At 34.7% G+C, this 22726-nt stretch overlaps 1 protein-coding gene and 1 pseudogene across 1 annotated transcript; both read left to right on the top strand.

Annotated features, from left to right (window-relative positions):
- Positions 961–1926, top strand: LOC100623107 (olfactory receptor 5H8-like). The gene has a single exon (XM_003358864.2). The coding sequence runs from the start codon at positions 991–993 to the stop codon at positions 1924–1926; it is 936 nt and encodes a 311-aa protein (XP_003358912.2). The 5' UTR covers positions 961–990.
- LOC100623197 lies at positions 17550–18502 on the top strand (annotated as a pseudogene).

Raw genomic sequence — 22726 nt, 5'->3', positions numbered from 1 at the left:
AACATCTCTAGTTTTTTGTTCTTTCTTTTATATATGTTTTTAAATTACTCAATTAATTTAATTACATTTATAGGTGTACAATGATCATCACAACCCAATTTTATAGCATTTCCATCCCAAACCCTCAGTGCATCCTCCCACTCCCCACAACCTGTCTCATTTGGAAACCATAAGTTTTTCAAAGTCTGAGTCAGTACCTGTTCTGCAAAGAAGTTCATTGTGTCCTTTTATTTTAGATTGCACATGTAAGTGATAGCATTTGATGTTGGTGTCTCATTGTCTGAATGACTTCACTTGGCATGATAGTTTCTAGGTCCATCCATGTTGCTGCAAATGCCATTATTTCTTTCATTTTAATGGTTGAGTAATATTCCATTGTGTATATGTACCACCTCTTCTTGATCCACTCCACCATTGATGGACATTTAGGTTGTTTCTATGTCTTGGCTCTTGCAAATAGTGCTGCAATGAACATTGGAGTACATGTGTTTTGTTGAGTCATGGTTTCCTCTGGATAGATGCCCAGGAGTGGGATTGCTGGATCAAATGGTAGTTCTAATTTTAGTTTTCTGAGGAATCTCCATACTGTTTTCCATAGGGGTTGCACCAATTTACATTCCCAACAACAGTGTAATAGGGTTCCTTTTTTAACCTTATAGTTTTAACACTACATCCATAACCTAGACAAGGATTTCTCTATCTCCTTCAATAGTTTCCACAAAAATTTGCTCATGTTCATTATTTCTTTCTTCTTTCTGCAATACTTGTTAATTCCTGGACATATTTTGAAATAAAATAATTGTATTTTTCCAATACAATAATTTACACAAACACTTTTCATATTTTTCTAAGGGTAAATAAAATAGAGGGCAGTCAAGCTAGTGTATGGCTTTATTTCAATTATCCTTATCACATTTTCTCTCTTAAATGGTTGATGACTGTCCTTTTTACACTTGTTACATTTTATTTCAGAGAACATTGTTTAAGAATATGGAAACAAAAAATGCAACAGAACTGACAGAGTTTGTTCTCACAGGACTTACATATCAACCGGATGGTAAAATTCCCCTGTTCTTGTTGTTTTTAGTTATATACATCATCACCATCATGGGGAATCTTGGTCTGATTGCTCTCATCTGCAATGACCTTCAACTTCATATTCCCATGTACTTATTTCTTGGGAACTTGGCTTTTGTGGATACTTGGTTATCCTCCACAGTGACCCCCAGGATGCTGGTCAATATCCTCACCAAGAGTAAGATGATCTCTCTCTCTGAATGCATGACACAATGTTTTTCCTTTTTAGTCAGTGGAACCACAGAATGTTTTCTGCTGGCAACAATGGCGTATGACCGCTGTGTAGCCATTTGCAACCCGTTACTTTATCCAATGATTATGACTAATAGGCAATGCCTGAGAATGCTGGTCTCATCATTTGTATGTGGTCTTCTTCATGCCTTAATTCATACAGGTTTTTTATTCAGATTAACCTTCTGTAATTCCAATGTAATTCATCATTTTTATTGCGACATCATGCCATTGTTTAAAATTTCTTGTACTGATCCTTCTATTAATGCTCTGATGATATTCGTTTTCTCTGGTTCAATTCAGGTGTTTACGATTCTCACTGTTCTGGTCTCTTATACACGAGTTCTGTTCACAGTTTTAAAAAAGAAATCTTTACAAGGCATAAGGAAGGCCTTTTCCACCTGTGGAGCCCACCTCCTATCTGTCTCTTTATACTATGGGCCTCTTCTCTTCATGTATGTTCGCCCTGGGTCTGAACAAGCAGGTGATCAAGATATGATTGACTCTCTATTTTATACTGTTATAATTCCTTTCATAAATCCAATTATCTACAGCCTGAGAAATAAGAGGGTCATAGATTCACTGAGAAGAACATTAAAGAGAAATAGTTGTATCTGATACTAATGTGTTCCCTTACATGAAAACAACACAAAATGAGGCCAATTACATGGTGCTATGTGTTGACTATTGTGCAAAGTTTTCTTGGATTAATAATTGACTTATTGTTTTAATGAATTATCTTTAGTAATAAATGTTTTAAAATATTTATATCATAAAATACAGGGAATTTTATCAAGTGATATCATTCTAAATTAACTAAAGCAGAAATTAAAATTAAAATATTTACACATGTGCAAAATCTTCAATGTGGCTTTATATATATATTTAATAAGCACCACAATAGTGTTGTAATCTGAAAGGCACTTGAGTTTGAGGTAATTGACAGTAAAGCTGCTGTGCAGCCTGGAGGCTCATATCACATTTACCTCCAAATAATAGGCATACTGGCATATTTGTGTTTGAATAAACAGGGTCAAATCATAAGAACTCTGTCAACCATCAAAAGGCCTTTCATTTTACTTTATTTGGGACATGGTAAATCTCACTTCCTGCAGATTCAATGCTCATGTCACAAAGAGGAATAAACAGAATAGGAAAGACATGAGGAAAACATGGTCAGGCCAAATGATAAGAGGATGCTCTTAACTCAGTGTGCTTATATGAGGATCTGGAAGGAGTGAGTTGCCTCTCACTCTCTATAGTGCCTTTTGAGGTCATTTCCACCTGTTTCTTTGTTGTTGGGAAATATGAATATCTGTACTAATTCTGTAAACTAAGAGTTTAGATTGAAGGACTAATTTGGAATGGGCATGGGGAAGAAAGAAAAGTCATAATAGGAAGGAAGTGGTCTCACTCTTCTGAGAACTAAAAAAAATTGTAAAATAAATAAATCAGTAATATGTGTTACAATGTGTTATGGATAAGAGTTTTAATGTGTATTACCAAAGTTCACATTAATCTATGCCTTCCAAAATTCACTGAAATCTCTTCTTTATTGATATGTTTCCTTTTTTATTTCTGTTATAAATTTTTTGTATAGATGTATTTTTGTATATCATGTATATCATTTCAGTGGATGGTTGGGAATGATATAAAATATAAATTTGTATAAAGCCCACATTTTAGAAGATATTGTACAGATATATTTTTAAAATAGACACAAGGAAATGACATATAAACTATTTAATGTTATTAAGATGAAAGGAATGTTGTTTCAAAGTTACAATTATCTAACCATCTAGAACACTACTGATATTAGATGAAATCTCCCCTTTGTAATACTAACAATATAATAGAAATATTCTTTATTATGAAGGTGTATCAATGTTTTAACCTTGAGATTTAAGAGAATTCATAGTTCATCTCTCTTTATGCACATGGATAAACCTTATTTTCTCATCATTTAACAATACCTTGTGCTATTAGGAGTTGCTAACAATATTAAACTCTGTCAAAGAATCAACAAACTTAGGAGTCAAGTGAAAACAAACACTAGCCAATACTAGAAGAGTATCTCTAGGTCTGTGTTGTGACCAGCTAGAGTAGAATATCATTAGCACATTCATTAGGTATCTGTGAACTCCTCTGTAGTCTAGACTTTTAAAAATTGTTATTTTTCTCTAATATAGTGGTTCTCAAAATATAGTGAGGCCCAGAATCACCTGGAGGGCTTAGGGAAAGAGATTAATAGGCTCTACCAAGAGAATATCTGTTTCAAATGCTAATGCTATAGGTTTTGGACCACACTAGAAAATTACTCTTAAAAATAAACAGATAAGTAAATATTTTAAAAATCAATATATTAGAGACCAGTCAACATGGAGTTTCTACACATTTACTCTCTATGCACATATTTTAAAGATTTCCACTCTTGCTTATACTTTCCTCTATAAATTGGGCAGTGGGATTTAGATTTTAATGAAGTGTCTTTTCCAAAGGATGAAGTATTGTGCACATTTTTATAAAAGTGTCTTGGAAAACATGACCCACAGTGTTGAAAGCCAATCAAAATCCCATTGTATCATGTCAAGAAGGTTAATGGGAGATACATCTGTGAATTATAAAAACTAATTAATTGGTTGGATAAACTTTAAGACCATCATTTCAAAGAATTTTCATATACAGGGAATTCCTTGAGCTATAATATGATGATGCAAATCTTTATTAAGTACTGAATGTTGGCTTCCCACAAAATCTCATGTTGACACATTAACTTCCAATGTGGTAGTGTTTGGAGTGAACCCTTTGGGAGGATGTTAGGGTTAGATTAAGTCATGAGGGCAAGCCTTTTACAATGGGATATGTGCAATTGTAAGAAGAAAAGGGACAAGAGGCTTTTTCTTTACATGCATATTCAAACGGGAAAGGCCATGTACAATGGCAGTTACCTACTAGCCAGGAAGTAGCAAACTGATTATGTACAATGTCTACTGACACCTTGTTGTTCATCATCCCATTCTTCAGAACATCAAAAAATAAATGTTTTGGTATAAGGCCAAATAATCTATGACATTCTATTATTGCAGCCTGGGCTATGGCAATTACTATTTAATCAGTGAAGCAGAACTGTTACAATCTTAAGGTATTTAGAGAAAATACAGAATGGAGTTTCTACATATTTTCTATTCCTTACTTGATCAGCACTGTGTAAATATTCTGAAAGTTTCCATTCTCTATTTATACTTTTCTCCCATTTCTGGATAGAAGGCCAACTCCATACATACATACTGATCAAACAGACAAAATTAAATAAAAAGAAAAATATTAAAAGCAACAAGGGAAAATCAACAAATCATATGCAAGCTAACTCTCATAAGGTTAGCAGCTGATTTTTCAATGTAAATTCTGTAGGCAAGAAGGGAGTGGCATGATATACTTAGGAATTTGTTTTCTTCTTAGGGCCACGCCTATGGCATAGGGAAGTTCCCAGGCTAGGGGTTGAGTTAGAGCTACAGATACCAGCTTATGCCATAGCCACAGCAATGCAGGATCCGAGGCACATCTGTGACCTGCAGCACAGCTCATGGCAATGCCAGATGCCTAACACACTGAGTGAAAGCAGGGAACAAACCCAAATCCTCTTAGGTCCTATTTGGGTTTGTTAACTGCTGAGCTACAAAAAGAATGCCTATTTAGGATTTTTGAAGGGGTAAAACCTACAACTGTGAATATTCTAGCTAGCAAGCCTCTCATTTAGATTTGAAAGAGAAATCAAAAGATTTACAGACAAGCAAAATCTAAGAGAATTCAGCACCACCAAACCAGCTTTACAACAAATGCTAAAGGAACATTTCTAGGTTGAAAAGAAAAGCCCCAAAATAGAAACAAGAATATTATGAATGGAAAAGCTCATGAGTAAAGGTTAACATGTAATAAAAGTAGGAAATTATCCACAAATCTGTTATCAAAACCAGCAATCATGAGAAGAAGAGAGGACAAATGCATTATAAAAATGTTTATTAAAAATGCACTTGAAATTAAAGATTTTAAAAATATTTTTAAAACGATTTTTATTTTTTCCATTATGTCTTATTTACAGTGTTTTGTCAGCTTTCTATGGTATGGCAAAGTGACCCAGTTACACATACATATATATATTTTTTGACTAACAATTCAAAACAATCTGATATATGTATGGAATGCTATATCAAAAGCTCATGGAAACTGAAAATTAAAAAGCTACAATAGATGCACCCATAAAAAGAAAAGAGCAATCTGAGTGTAACACTAAAGATAGACATCAAATCACAAGAAAAGGAAAAATCACAAGAGAAGAGAACAAAAGAAGAAAGGAAGAAAAAAAATCCAATAACAAAAAAGTCAAAGAAATTCTGAAAATGGCAATGAGTATATACATATCAATAATTACCTAGAATTTAAGTGGGTTAAATGCTCCAACCAAAAAACACAGACTCACTGAAGGGATACAAAAATAAGACCCACATGTATGCTATCTACATGCGACTGACTTCAGATCTTGGGAAACATACTGACTGAAGGTGAGGGGATGGCAGAAGGTATTCCATGCAAATAGAAAGAAAAAGAAAGCTGGAGTAGCATTATTCATATCAGACAAAATAGACTAAAATATGAAAAATATTATGAAATAAATAAGGGCATTTCTTATTGATCAAGGGATAATTCCAAAAAATGACATGACAACTATAAATATATACGCACCCAACACAGGAATACCACAATATATAAGGTAACTGCTAACATCCATGAATGGAGAAGACAATAACAACCCAGTAATAGTGGCAGACTTTAATACTCACTTACAGCAATAGACAGGTCATCCAAACAAAAAGTCAATAAAGAAACACAGGCCTTAAATGACACATTGGACCAGCTAGATTTAATCGATATCTACAGAATATTCCATCCCAAAGCAGCAGGATACATTTTCTTCTCTTGTACACATGGAACATTCTTCAAGGACAGATCACATCTTAGGACATAAATCAACCCTCAGTAAATTTAAGAAAATTGAAATCATGCCAAACATTTTTTCTGACCACAACACTATGAGACTCTAAATCAACCACAAGGAAAAGGCTGCAAAAAAACCCAACAAACAAACAAACAAAAAAAAACAAACCACAAACACATAGAGGCTAAATAATATGCTATTAAACCACCAACAGATCACTGAAGAAATCAAAGAAGAAATTAAAAAAATGCCTAAAGACAAATGACAATGAAAACGTGAGGATAGAAAACATATGACATGAAGAAAAACAGTTCTAAGAGGGAAGTTTATAGCAATACCATCTTACCTCAGGAAACAAGCAAATCTCAAATAAAGAATCTAAACTTGAACCTAAAGCAAGCAGAAAAAGAAGAAAGAGAAAACCCAAAGTTAGTAGAAGAAATGAATTCATGAAGATCAGGGAAGAAATAAATGAGAAAGAGATGAAGAAAACAATAGAAAATATCAATGAAATAAAAAGCTGTTTCTTTGGAAAGATGGAGAAAATTGATAAACCTATAGCCAGACCCATCAAGAAGAAAAGGGAGAGATCTCAAATCAATAAAATTAGAAATGAAAAAGGAGAAATTAAAACTGACACCACAGAAATACATAGAATATAAAAGACTACTATGAGAAACTGTATGTCAATAAAAGAGACGACCTCGAAGAGATGGAAAAAGGGAAATCACAGGCCAATATCTCTGATGAACACAGATGCAAAATCCTTAACAAAATATTATCAAACTGAATCCAACAATATATTAAAAGGATCTTACACCATAATCATGTGGGATTTATCCCATGGATGCAAGAATCCTTCAGTTGATTGATGAGTCAATCAATGTGATATATACCACATTAACAAAGTAAAGAAAAAAATCATATAATCACATCATTTGATGCAGAAAAAGCTTTTTGACATTAATTCAACACCATTTCTCATAAAAACTCTCCAAATGAATGAGTTCCAATTGCTGCTCAACAAGTTAAGATACAACATTGTCTCTGTGAGGATGTGAGTTTAACCCTGGCCTGACTCAGTGGGTTAAGGATCTAGAATTGCAGCAAGCTGTGGCATATGTTGCAGATGGGGCTCAGATCTAGTGTTACCATGGTTGTGGCAAATGCCTCAGCTGTAGCTCTGAGAACTTCCATATGCCAAAGGTACAGCTGTAAAAGAAAAGAAAAAATTCTCTAAAATGTAGGCATAGAGGGAACCTACCTCAACATAAACAGGCCATAGATGACAAACCCACAGCTAACATCATTCTCAATGGTGAAAAGTTGAATGCATATCCACTAAGATAAGGAACAAGACAAGGCACTCCACTCTTGCCACTTTTATTCATTATAGTTTTTGAAGTCCTAGTCATGGAAATTAGAGAAGAAATAGAAATAAAAGGAGTCCAAACTAGAAAAGAAGTAGTAAAACATGCATTATTTGCTAATGAAATGATACTATACATAGAAAATCCTAAAGATGCTATGAAAAACTGCTAGATCTTATCAGTGAATTTGGTAAAGTTGCAGGATACAAAATTAAACCCAGAAATATCTTGCATTCCTGTACACTAACAATGAAAATTCATAAAGTGAAAATAAGGAAATAATTCCATTTACCATTGCATCAAAGAGAACAAAGTACCTAGGAATTAAGCTACCTTAGGAGACAAACTGAAAACTACAAGATGTTGATGAAGGAAATCAAAGATGACACAAACAGGAGTTCACACTGCGGTGCAGCAGAAATGAATCCAACTAGTATCCATGGGGATGTAGGTTGCATCCCTGGCCTTGCTCAGTGGGATGGGGATCTGGTGTTGGCATGAGCTGTGGTGTACGTTATAGACATGGCTCGGATCCCATGTTGCTGTGGCTGTGGCATAGGCCAATAGCTGTAGCTCCTAATTGAGCCATATCCTGGGAACTTAAATATGCTGTGGATGCAGCCTTAAAAAGTTAAAAAAATACAAACAGAGGGAAAGATATATCTTGCTCTTGGATTGGAAGAATCAATATTGTCAAATACACTATACTACCCAAGGGAATCTATGGATTCAATGCAATCCCTGTTAAGTTACCAATGACAGTTTTCATAAAACTAGAACAACAACAAAAAATTGTATGGAAACATCAAAGACCCTGAACAGCCAAAGCAATACTGAGAAAGCAAACAGATTTGTGAGAATCAGACTCCCCATCTTCAGAGTGTACTACAAATCTACAGTCATCAAAACCCCATGTTACTGACACAAAAACAGAAATACAGATCAATGGAACAGGATAGGAAGCCCACAACCAAACTCATGCATCTATGGTCAATTAATCTACAGCAAACAAGGCCAGAATATACATTGGAGAAAAGATGGACTCTTTAATAAGTGGTTCTGGGAAAACTAGACATCTAAAGGTCAAAGAATGAAATTAGAACACTCTGTAACATCACATACAAAAATACACTCAAAATGGATTAAATACCTAAATACAAGACTGAATACTATAAAACTCTTAAAGGAAAACATAGGCAGACACTGATACAAATCACAATACCATTCTTGATGCACCCCTAAAGTAATTAAAATATGAACAAAAATAAACCAATGGAACATAATTTAACTTAAAAGGCTTCACATCACAAAGGAAACTGGAAACAAAATTAAAAGAAAACCCACAGAATGGGAGAATATGTCTGCAAGCAAAACAACTGACAAGGGATTCCTCTCCAAAATATGCAAACAACTCATATGGCTCAATGTCAAATAAACAAACAATCTAAGCAAAAAAGGGCATATGATCTAAGCAGACATTTCTCCATAGAATACATAAAGATGAAAATAAAGAAAAAATGCTCAACATTGCTAATTACTAGAGAAAGGCAAATCAAATCGTATTGACTTATCACCTCATATCAATCAGAAAGCCTTCATCAAACAGACTATATACAGTAAATGCTGGAGAGGGTACAGAGAAAAAGGACTCTCATAAGCTCTTGTAAGAAATACACATTTGTACAGCCACTATGGAAAACAGTAGAGAAGGGCCACAAAACGCTAAAACTAGAACTACAACATGACCCAGCAATCCCACTCCTGGGCATATATGTAGAGAAAATAATAATTCAATAAAATACATGCACTCCAATGTTCACTGCAGCACTATTTGCAATAGCTAAGACACAGAAGCAACCTAAATGTATATTAACAGAAGAGAGGATAAAGAAGATGTGGCACATGTAAATAATGCAACATTACTCAGTAATTAAAAAAGGATGAAATAATGCCATTTGCAGCAACACACATGAAACTAGAGAGTATTATACTAAGTGATAGACAAAGACATCATAAGATGTCACTTATTTGTGGAACCTAAATGTGATACAAATAAACTTATTTACAAAACAGAAACAGATTCACAGACTTTAAAAACAAACTTATGGCTACCAAAGGGGACAAGTTGAGGGGGGAAGAATGCCTTTGGAGGTTTGTAATTGGCATATGCACACTATTGTACATGGAATGGATGGTCAGTGGGACATGCTGTATAGCACAGGGAACTCTATCAAATTTCTGTGGTAACATACATAGGAAAAGAATCTGAAAAAAATGGATATGTCTATATGTATAACTGAATCACTTTGTCATATAGCAGAAATTATCACAACATTGTAAATTCATACAATTCAATAAAACATTAAAAAGAGAAAACCCAATGAAAAAATGGGCAGATCTAAATAGACATTTATCCAAAGTAAACATGCAGATGGTCAAACAACACATGAAAAGATGCTCAACATCACTAATTACTAGAGAAATGCAAATCAACACTAAATGAGGTACCACTCACACTGGTTAGAATGGCCATCATCAATAAATCAAAAAATAACAAATGCTGGAGAGGGTGTGAGAAAAGGGAACACTCCTACACTGTTGGTGGGAATGTCACTGGAAAACAGTATGTAAATATTTCAGAAAATGAAATATAGAACTATCATATGACCTAGCAATCCCACTCCTAGGCATACATCGCAACAAAACACCCATTCAAAATGTTACATGCTGAACTATACTTGTGAATCTGGGATGAATCCCACCTGGTCATGCTGTACAATCTTTTTGATATGTTGTTACATTCGGTTGGCTAAAATTTTGTTGAGAATTTTTGTGTCTATATTCATCAAAGATATTCGCCTATAGTTTTCTTTTTTGATGCTGTCTTTGTCTGGTTTTGGAATTAGGGTGACAGTGGCACCATAGAATATCTTTGGAGTGTTCCTTCTTCCTCAAGGAACTTCCTTTTGAAAAAGTTTAAGAAGGATGGGCACAAGTTCCTCTTTGTATGTTTGGAAGCATTTGCCTGTGAAGCCATCTGGCCTGGAATTTTATTTGTAGGGAGTGTTTTTAATGACTATTCAATGTTATTTCTAGTGATTGGTCTGTTCAGTTGATCTATTTCTTCTTGATTCAGTTTTGGCAGGCTGTAAGACTCTAGAAAATTGTCCAATTATTCCAGATTGTCAAATTTGTTGGCATAGAGTTGTTCATAGTATTCTCTTATGTTTTTTTTTTTAAATTTCTGCAGTATTCATATTTATTTCTCCTTTTTCATTTCTTATTTTGTCTCTTTGGGTTCTTTCTCTCCTCTGTTTGGTGTATATAGCCAGAGGTTTATCAATTTTGTTTACTTTTTCAAAGAACAAGCTCTTGGTTTTATTGATTTCTTCTATTGTTTTTTAAATTTCCATTTTATTGATTTCCTCTTTGATCTTTATGATTTCCTTCCTTCTGCTGACTTTAGGCCTTTTTTTTTCTTCTTTTTCTAATTCATTTAGGTGGTGTGTTAAATTGTCAATTTGAGATTTTTCTTCTTTTTTGATGAAGGCCTGTATTGCTATAAACTTCCCTCTGATCAGTGCTTTTGCAGCATCCCATTGAATTTGAGAAGTTGTGTCTTCATTATCCTTTGCCTCAAGGTAGTTTTTCATTTCTTTCTTCATTTCCCCATTTACCCATTGGTTTTTTAGTAGCATGTTGTTGAGTCTCCATGTAGTGTGTTTTTTCTCATTTCTTTTCCTGTGGTTGCTTTCTAGTTTCACACCACTGTGGTCAGAGAAGATACTTGGAATAATTTCTATACTCTTAAATTTGTTGAGATTAGCTTTTTGCCCCAATATGTGATCAATTCTTGAGAATGTTCCACGCACACTTGAGAAGAATGTGTATTCTGATTTTTGTGGATGTAGTATCCTGAAGATGTCAATTAAGTCTAATTTTTTTATTGTTTCCTTAGGGTCTCTGTTGCTTTATTGCTTTTCTGTCTAGAGGATCTGTCCATTTGTGTGAGTGGGGTATTAAAATCTCCTACTATGATTGTATTTCCATCAATTTCTTCTTTTATGTATCTTAATATTTATTGTATATATCTACTTGTTCCTATATTTGGGTTATATATATCGATGACTGTAATATCCTCTTCTTGAATGGATCCTTTAACCACTAAAGAATCCATTCTTTGTCTTTCTTTATGGCCTTCATTTTAAAGTCTATTTTGTCTGATATGAGTATTGCAGCTCCTGCTTTCCTGTCATGTCTATTGGCATGAAATATCTTTTCCCACCCCCTCAATTTCCTTCTATGTGTCCTTTGTCCTTAAGTAAGTTTCTTGTAGGAAGCAGATTGAATGTTTCTGCTTTTTTATCCACTCAGCCCCTCTGTGTCCTTTGATTGGAGCATTCAGTCCATTGACATTTAAGGTGATAATTGATAGATGTTTATTTATTGCCATTTTTAACTTTGTGTTCCAGTTGACTCTGTGATTTTCCTTTTTCCTTTCTTTTTTTGGTTGGATGGTCTCCATTATTTTCTGGTTGAGCAAATTCTTTTCATTTTTTTTAATGTAATATTCGGTTTTGTTTTGTGGTTGCCCATTTTTTTACGTATGTTATCCTCTTCCTATCATTGTGTGTTTTAGACTGATAGTCCTGTAGGTTCAAACACTTCATTACCATAATACAATTTTTAAAAAAGAAAAAAAAGAAGCTATATTTCCTCATGTCCCTTGCCCACATTTTATGGTTTTGATGTCTGGATCACAAGGATGGTTCAACATACACAAGTCAATCAGTGTAATATCCCACATTAACCAAATAAAAATAAAAAAAAATACGATTATCTCAATAGATGCAGAAAAAGCATTTGACAAAGTCCAACATCTATTCACGATAAAATCTCTCACCAAAGTGTGTGTAGAGGGAACATTCCTGAACATAATCAAAGCCATTTATGACAAAACCAGAGCAAATATAATACTCAATGGAGAAAAACTGAAATAATTCCCACTTAAATCTGGAACAAGACAAGGATGCCCACTCTCACCACTGCTATTCTACATAGTATTGGAAGTCCTAGCCACAACAATCAGAAAAACAAAAGAAATAAAAGGCATCCAAATGGGAAGAGAAGAGATAAAACTGTCACTGTATGCAGATGATATGATACTATTCATAAAAAAGCCTAAGGAATCAACCTAAAAACTACTTGAACTGATCAAAAGATTCAGCAAAGTAGCAGGATATAAGATTAACATTCAGAAATCAGCCACATTTCTATATACCAACAATGAAACTTTAGAAAAGGAATACAAAAATACAATACCTTTGAAAATCCACTACAAATAGTCAAATACCTGGGAATACACCTGACCAAGGAGGTCAAGGAGTTATATTCCAAGAACTATAAAACATTAATCAAGGAAATTTAAAAAGATGTAAAGAAATGGAAATATATTCAATGCTCCTGGGCTGGAAAAATTAATGTTGTAAAAAGGGCCATACTACCTAAAGCAATATACAGATTATATGCAATCCCTATCAAATTACCCATGACATTTCTCACAGAACTAGAACAAACAATGCAAAAATTTGTATGGAACCACAAAAGAGCCAGAATTTCCAAGGCAATTGTGACCAACAAAAACCAAGCTGGAGGCATAACTCTCCCTGACCTCAGAAAATATCAAAAAGCCACAGTCATCAAATCAGTGTGGTACTGGTACCAACACAGAAAGACAGACCAATGGAAACAGAGTAGAGAACCCATAAATAAACCCCAACACCTACGGCCAATTAAACTTTGACAAAGGAGACAAGAACATAAAATGGGAAAAAGACAGTCTCTTCAGCAAGAATTGCTGGGAAACCTGGACAGCTGTATGCAAGGAATGAAACTAGAACACGCCCTCACACCATGCATGAAAATAAACTCAAAATGGCTGAAAGACTTAAATATAAGACAAGACACCATCAAACTCCTAGAATAGAAGATAGGAAAAACACTCTCTGACATCAACCTTACACATGTTTTCTCAGGTCAGTCTCCCAAGGCAACAGAAATAAGAGCAAAAAAAACCAGTAGGAGCTAATCAAACTGACAAGCTTTTGCACAGCAAAGGAAACCAGAAAGAAAACCAAAAGACAACTTACAGAATGGGAGAAAATAGTTTCGAATGATGCAACAGACAAGGGCTTCATCTCTAAAATATAAAAATAACTTATACAACTCAACAGCAAAAAAGCCAATAACCCAATTGAGAAATGGTAAAAAGACCTGAACAGATATTTCTCCAAGATGTACAGATGGCCAACAAGCACATGAAAAACTGCTCAACATCCCTGATTTTTAAAGAAATGCAAATCAAAACTACCGCGAGATACCACCTCACCCCAGTCAGAATGGCCATCATTAACAAGTCCTCAAATAACACATGCTGGAATGGGTATGGAGAAAAAGGAAGCCTCCTACACTGTTGGTGGGAATGTAAGCTGTTTCAACCACTATGGAAAACAGTGGAGGTACATTAGAAAACTATACACAGAACTTCCATATGACCCAGCAATCCCCCCACTTGGGCAAATATCCGGACAAAACATTTCTTGAAAAAGACACATGCACCTGCATGTTCATTGCAGCTCTATTCACAATAGCCAAGACATGGAAACAACCCAAATGTCCACCGACAGACAACTGGATTAGGAAGATGTGGTATATATACACAGTGGAATACTACTCAGCCATCAAAAAGAACCAAATAATGCCATTTGCAGCAACATGAATGGAACTAGGGATTCTCATACTGAGTAAAGTAAGTCAAAAAGAGACAGACATGGATTAGCAATGAGATCCTCCTGTGTAGCACTCAGAACTATATCTAGTCATTCATGATAGAGCAAGATAATGGGAGAAAAAAAGAGTGTAAACATGTATGTGTAAATGGGTCACCATGCTGTACAGTAGTAAAAAAAACTGTATTGGGAAAATAACAATTAAAAATTAAAAAAAAGACAGAAAAATGCCATATGGTATCATTTATATCTGGAATCTAATATAGAGCACAATTAACCTGTCCACAGAAAAGAAAAGCATGGACTTGGATAATAGACTTGGGGTTGCCAAGGGGCAGGGGGAGTGAGTGGGATGGATTGGGGGCTAGGGGTTTATAGATGCAGACTATTGCTGTTTTTGAATGGATTAGCAATGACGTCCTGCTGTAGCACTGGATACTATATCTAGTCACTTATGATGGAGCATGATAATGTGAGAAATGTATACATGTATGTGTAACTTGGTCACCATGCTGTACAGTAAAAAAAAAATAATGTATTGGGGAAATAAAAGGAAAAAAATAATTGTGGCTCTGCTCTTATACAAAAGGCAAATCTGAATTTGTTACCACCTTGTCCAAAATCCCTGAATAGTTTTCCTCTAAATGGGGCTAGTTACTATGACATAACCTCCAGACCCTGTGTTATCCACCTATCCTCACCTCCCTGATCACATCTGGCTCCTCCTGCTTCTGTTTCCAAACCACATTTACCATGTTGTGCTTCTCCAATGATATAGGCTCTTTGATGATACAGAACTGAAATGGGAGTTAACATGGGAAGGTCAACTTTCTTGCAGTTGGAGTTTAGAGGGAATCAAAACCATTGGCCTCACTAAAATCACATGTGATTAGCTTGGACAAGGTAATACTGATCAAAGTCCAAACAGTACAAAACTTTACAGATACACTGGAGCTTGCATAAACATGTCAGATGTGCCATTTGCAGTACAAAGTGGAAGCATAAAATATGATTTCAATTGTTAAGATGGAACTCTCTACAATGAATACTGATTATGATTTCAGAGCCTATAATGCCCTGACGAACTACCTGGATTTCTCATACATGTTCAAGGCCCCAATGCCCAGAAGGACAGCTTAGCTTTGTCCTAATGGGAGTCCATGAGTGCTCTCAGGGGAATTTTATTTCTTCACTCCTTTTTCTTCTGGCAAAATCACACAGTTGTACAATTGGTTGACTCTTGTATTCAAAACAAATTCATGTAAACTTTTTCCTAAGCCTGGATAATGAAGCCTCCAAAGTGAATTTGTGTATAAAATATTGCTGCCTGTGTTACTGGTATTCCAGTGTTCTTGTATTATTTTCTACTTCAGAAAGCAAGTGACAAAAGGATACCTACAAATTCTTAATATATACTGGTAAGAGAAAAAGATTTCTATAATATTCAATACTTTTAATGGAAAGTTAAAACACTGTTACGTTTATAATAATTTTGATCTGCTTTACAAGACATAAAAAAGCCAAGTTGAAAATGGAAAATAGTGAATAATCTGTAAATTTTATCATTATAAGTAAAATCTGGATAAGCAAAATATCTCTAAGACTATCTCTTTAATGATAAATAATTATCTGATTAGATTAATCATAATGACTCCATAGGATATGTTTTGATGAACTAGAACATTAATCAAATTAAAGGGGTTCAGAGATTTAGGTCATAATGTTTACTGTGTAAGAAACCATATATTTTCATTCAAAATATTTACTCAACTAAATTAACCACATTCTCTGATTATAATTTTTGGCTATGTCCATGGCATGTGGAAGTTCCTGGGATCAAACCTGCACCACAGCAGTAACAACAATGGATTCTTAACTGCTAGCCCACCAGGAAAATCCTCTGATTAAATTTTCAGTCACATCACTTAAATAGTCAACTTTCTATCCTTTTTCCAATTCTGACAATAATATCACTTGTGGTAGAAAAGGTGATCAATGTTCTTTATCTGATGAATTGTATATACCCATTTTAAATCTCTTTGGTATAACTTCCTCATCTTTGTTTTCATGCCTCCTTGTTTTAACAATACGAACAGTTTCCAGTGGGTTAGTCATATATACTGCATTTCAGCCACCTCAGTGACTTCCAAGTCATTATTTCTATTAAACCCTTGTTGAATGATACTGCTAAGTTTATGTTATCTGGTGGTTCAGTGATTGCTCCTTGCAAAAACTGGATACTGCACCTGAGTTCTCAATCTCAACTTGTGATTACTCTTCCAAGCTACCACGTTACACTCTCTCCTTTACTAAACACCCTTCATATCTCATATGTCATCAGATCCCAGTGACTTCACATTCTAATTTATTTTGATCTCTTTTTCTTCCTCAAAACACTAAATGTAGTATTACACAAAGAACTTAAAATACCTTTTAGTCACCTGAGGAGTATTTATAACATGAATATTAGAAGTCAACATTCATAACCTACTGAATCATTTTTACAGTAATACCTCAGAATCTATATTTTGCCCAAAACTCCCCCAGACAATTTTGATATGTAATCTGGTTTAGAAATCACTAGACAAAATCCCAGTCCTGAATAGTGTTTCTGACACAAGGTTCTTCTCCCTGCAGCCTGTTTCTACAACCAAATATTTAATTTCAAAAATAAGTGATGCTGCTGCTGTTTTCAGTGAATGGATATCCTTAAAGAGTAATGTTCAAGATCCTTCACATGGCATTCGGTATATTACATAATCCAGGTTGTTCTAACCTCTTACTTTTAACACTACATTCACGTCTTAAACATAAAACTTCTTTACCTAGTTCAAAAATTTTCCCATAAATTTGCTCACGTTCAGAATGTCTTTCTTCTCTTCTACATCTGTCCATCCCTGTATATATTTTGAAGCAAAATAATCCCATTTTTCCAGTGTAGCAATTTCTGCAAATACTTTTTATATTTTTGGTAAGAGTAAATCAAATAAAATGCATACAGGCTCTGCTATGCTTTTATTTATATTACCCTCATGAAATTTTCTTTTTAAAATTACAGATCAATGTTATTTTTCCATTTATTACATTGTATTTCAGAGGCCATCTATTAAGCACATGGAAACAAAAAATGCAACAGAACTGACAGAGTTTGTTCTCACAGGACTGAAGTATCAGTCAGAGTGGCAAATCCCCCTGTTCCTGCTCTTCTTGATTATATACCTCATCACCCTCATGGGAAACCTTGGTCTGATTGCTCTCATCTGCAATGACCCTCACCTTCACAGCCCCATGTACTTATTCCTTGGGAACTGGCCTTTGTGGATACTTGGTTATCATCCACAGTGACCCCCAACATGCTGGTCAACTTCTTTGCCAAGAGCAAAATGATCTCCCTTTCTGAATGTAAGATACAATTTTTTTCCTTTGCAATCTGTGTAACCACAGAATGTTTTCTGTTGGCAACTATGGCATATGATCGCTATGTGGCCATATGCAAACCACTACAGTATCCAGTGATTATAACCAATAGACTATGTATCCAGCTGTTAATTTTGTCATTTTTAGGTGGTCTGTCTCATGCTATAATTCATAACGTTTTTTTACTCAGATTAACTTTCTGTAATTCTGTCATAGTACATCACTTTTACTGTGACATTATACCACTGTTTAAGATATCCTGTACTGACCCTTCCATTAACTATCTGATGATATTCATCTTTGCTGGGATAATACAGGTATTCACCATTTCTGTTGTTCTTGCCTCTTATACACTTGTTCTCTTTACAATATTAAAAAAGAAGTCCATGCAATGCATAAGGAAGGCCTTCTCCACCTGTGGAGCCCACCTCCTATCTGTCTCTTTATACTATGGGCCTCTTCTCTTCACATATGTGTTCTCTGGAACTGCGCAAGAAAATTATCGAGATGTGATGGACTCTTTATTTTATGCTGTCATAATTCCTTTCTTAAATCCATTTATCTACAGCCTGAGAAACAAGAAGGTCATAGATTCACTGACAAAATTGTTAAACAGAAATGTTTAGATTTCATACCGATATATGTTCTCCTTTCATTAAAACAATGCAACATTCTGCAGATTAGATGTTGCTGTGTGTTGATTATTGTCCAAAGTGTTTGAATTTATAGTCGTCTTATTCTTTTATTGACTTAAGATGTTAGTACCTAATAAATTCCTTAAAACAACCACATCTTATGTGTTTATATCATACTAAAATAATTAGAACATAACGCAGGAATGAAAATATTTTATAGACCTGTATGCCATTCAATTTGGATTTATAAATGCATTAAGTACTGATATAGTGCTGTTCCTCTGAACAATACTTGCTTATGATGTCTTTGATATTTCTACAGCCAAACAGCCAAGAGACTGATATAACATTTAACTCCACATGAAGGCAGTTTATATTTAAGTGGGTAGAGGCAATTTCCTGGAAATCTGCTACCCATCAAACGGTCTTATAGTCCATGTTATTTGGGGAAAGATAAATTTCACTTCTTGTGGGGATTACAGCATACCACATAGAGAAATAAATACAAACAGGAAATCAATGAGGGCAAAATGACATGCAAGTTAAGGCAATGAAAATAGCTACACTGTAAGAAATGCTCTTACTTTGGTGTGTTTCTTAGAGAAAAGGCAAGAGGTGAGTTGCCTCTCACTGTGTATGGTCTTTCTAGCTGTGTTTGTATGTTGTAGGTCAATGTGACAAATTTCACTAATTCAGAAAGCCAACAGATTAGACTGAAGATGTAAACTGGATAGGTATCAAGAAGAAAAAGGAAATGGCAGAAGAGGAGAAAAATGTTCAATCTTCCTAGAATTAACAAAATGCAGCTCGTAAGATAAAGAAATTAGTGATCAGTAATAGTTATTGGAATGTGTGGTTGACAACAAGGTGCTTTAAATACACATTACCAAAGTTCAAATTTTGTTAAGATGATATATCATAGTACTCAGCGGGTGGCTAGGAAATATATGACAATGAAGAAGAGTTTGGAGGTTTCTTCCCTAAAGTCCTTAAATGTTAATTTTCATCACACTCTTTACTTTAAGAATAATGAGTAGTGCATCTTCAGTTCTATTCAGGTCTACACTTTCTATTGTCTCACTGCCGATTCTAGGTACCTTTTTTTTTTTTTTTTTTTTTTTTTTGTCTTTTTGACATTTCTTGGGCTGCTCCCATTGCATATGGAGGCTCCCAGGCCAGGAGTTGAATCGGAGCTGTAGCCACCAGCCTATACCAGAGCCATGGCAACGTGGGATCTGAGGCATGTCTGCAACGTACACCACAGCTCACGGCAATGCTGGATCCTTAACCCACTGAGCAAGGCCAGGGATTGAACCTGCAACCTCATGGTTCCTAGTTGGATTCATTAACAACTGAGCCATGAGGGGAACTCCTCTAGGTACATTCTTACTGTTACCACTGTGACCTTCACTTTCATGCCTACCTACCTCTGTGATTTGTGGAATTATAGTTACTCATCCCCTTCATTTGGTTGATTCTTGCTTCCCAACACAGCTGCCAGAATACTCCTTGTAAATAAATTCAGATTACATCAAATCACTCTTAAATAACTTTAAATGGATTTTCATCATTTTCATTGCTACTGTGTCATGTGGATACACAGTATACGCACATCTAGCTCTGTATACATACATAAACATATGTTCATTTGTCCATGTGCATATTCATATTGCATACATATATACCCTAAGTCTATCTCAATCTTCCTCACCCAGCATTTGTTCATTCTTGCATAATTTGAGGTCCTTTCAAACAAACATTATCTTAACTCTGAAGTCTCTTCCCTCCTATTTCTCCTAATGAATTCTGCCCTATATTCAAAATGATCTACTGAAAGACACTGATCATTCTCATTCCTCAGCTTCATCCTTTTCCTCATATGGGTCTCTCCACAGAGAATCTATCCACCATGTCCTTAGCCCCTGCAAATATCCCATACCTGTTTAAAACTAAAATGATATCCTTTCATCACAGTCTATGTTTCAGAACTTCAGTGATGCATTTCTAGATTACCTAAAATGTGGGAATGTGCACTGAAATGAAATATTTGTAAGGTTAGTTATCTTCTTAGAGATCACATTTGGGCTTACATAATACTTATTTTTGCCTATAACCTCTTTTAGATTATAAATTAGAAATCCTAGTACTATTCCTATTTTTGCTATACATAGCAGAGTGGCTTTAACACATTAGGTTCTAAATAGGTGCTTGTGAAATATTTATGAAATTTAGAAAATCTCACAGCACAAATACATAGAATGCAGTGAGATACATCAACATTTTATAAGATTGTATTGAACCCAGGAAGATTACTGGGCCTTGAATGGTTGCTGAAGCTCATCTTCTTAAGATTGTTTTATGACAATTACAAGTATCATACAATCATAGTGAATAATTCTTCTTGTTCTGATCACTAGGTTTAGCTCCTTGTAGAAAATATGACAAAGTATTTCCAATCTCTGGGAAAGGGGTGATTGGATAAGAATCCATCTGCTCTTATTCTTTCATCCTCGAGAATTCATGTCCTAGAGAATTCATGTTATCCCATATGTCTGTAGTTTGTTGATTTTTGGTTTTGTGTAATAATACCATTTTTTTCTGATAATTTCCTGTCAATTATCTAGATTTTTCTTGCTTATATATTGCTATGACTTAAAATCTAGATTGATAATATAAGCTAATAGTTTGTATTTATTCTGCCATCATAAAGCCTGTAGTCCTAATTGGCTTTTTTTCTTTGAATGGTAACATTGAAGTCAAGCTCTGAGTGTATGAGTGAGGCTTGTTACTTGCCAAGTCTTACTTTAGGATGTGTTACACTAGAGCAGACCAGAGTGTGCCTCTCAGACACTCAGATCACTCTTCAGCCTGCTCTTTTGCATGTCTGCTTCCTCTGCTCTGATTTGTCCTTCAGTATAAACCCAACTACTTTACCCTTTCCAGAAATTCACCAAAATCCTTAGTTCACTGATGTGATCCCATTCTCACTTGTCTGATGGAGTTATTCATTTTGTACATTATTTTTCCATTTTAGTCCATATTGGGAAAGAAGTAAAATGTACACCTGTGCAAAACCCACTTTTTAGACAAGATGAATTCTAATTGCCCAATCCTTTAAAAAGAAACTATGAAATACTTGTGTACTATCTAATTGACACATGGATGTTCAGAGGATATCACAATGTTGGCTCCACTCATTGTCTGGAAGACTGGTATGCTGGATTAAACCATCCCATGGAATTACAAATAATATACCTGAAACACTATTTTTTATGATAGTGTATTCATTTTCTTTACTTGAAGATCTTAAAAAATTCTTAGCTCCTATGTCCTTACAGACATGTATATACGTTTTTCTCATTACCCTACAATATATTTTTTTACTCTTCAGAAAGTGGGGGTACTATATCCAATCTCTTGGGATAGAAGATGATGGAATGTATGACAAAAAGAAAGTATACATGTGTATGACTGGGTCACTACACTGTGCAGCAGAAATTGATGTGACAGTATAAACCAACTATAACACATATTAAATTTTAAAAAAGAAGACTGCTGACAAAATTGCCAGACTGTGTTAAAAAGTAATTAGGTTTAGGGAAAAAAAAAACACCAATAAAACTTGAACTGTTTTTCTCAAAGTCTGACTTTTGGAATAGCTAGGGCAAAATCCTTTTCAAAGTTGTATATTAGAAATATGTTAAAATCTAATATACACTAAGTCATATAGCACTATTCATTGGAGTAATCAACCACCTACTTGGTAGCAAATTGATGATCTTGGACAATTTCCATCACAGAAGGAAAGTATTTTGTTCTCACTAGAACAAATACTCCAGTTATTGATTATTAGTCCATGAAGTAAATGCTCTGACAAAACAACCATCCTTGGACTTAACAGAACTCCTTATTAACTGTCTTAGTACTCTACACATCATTGCTAGTAGATGTGTATTAGAAATATGTCACAATATCCTTGGTCCAGGCTTTCTTTTGCTGTTTTTGTTTTAAAATTGTGGTTGTCATACTTAAGAGAGAAAGTTATAAAAAGGTCTACAGTACTTCATTCTTTGAAACAGATTTCTCATTGAAATCTACATTCACCTACTCAGAATTGGGAGGAAAGGACAAAACAAAGGGTGGAAACCTTTGGAATATTTGGGCATTATTGTTTAAGTAGGGGATAGAGGATGCATTAAAAACTCCATTTGACTG

Source organism: Sus scrofa, chromosome 13, assembly GCF_000003025.6.
Source record: "Sus scrofa isolate TJ Tabasco breed Duroc chromosome 13, Sscrofa11.1, whole genome shotgun sequence".
In the NCBI taxonomy this organism is placed as follows: Eukaryota; Metazoa; Chordata; class Mammalia; order Artiodactyla; family Suidae; genus Sus; species Sus scrofa.
The sequence above is the reverse complement of the archived record's forward strand: the minus strand, read 5'-3'. Positions and strand labels throughout refer to the sequence as shown.

Excerpts from the sequence above, each read along its gene's own strand:
- LOC100623107 (XM_003358864.2), top strand. The coding sequence starts at position 991 with ATGGAAACAAAAAATGCAACAGAACTGACAGAGTTTGTTCTCACAGGA.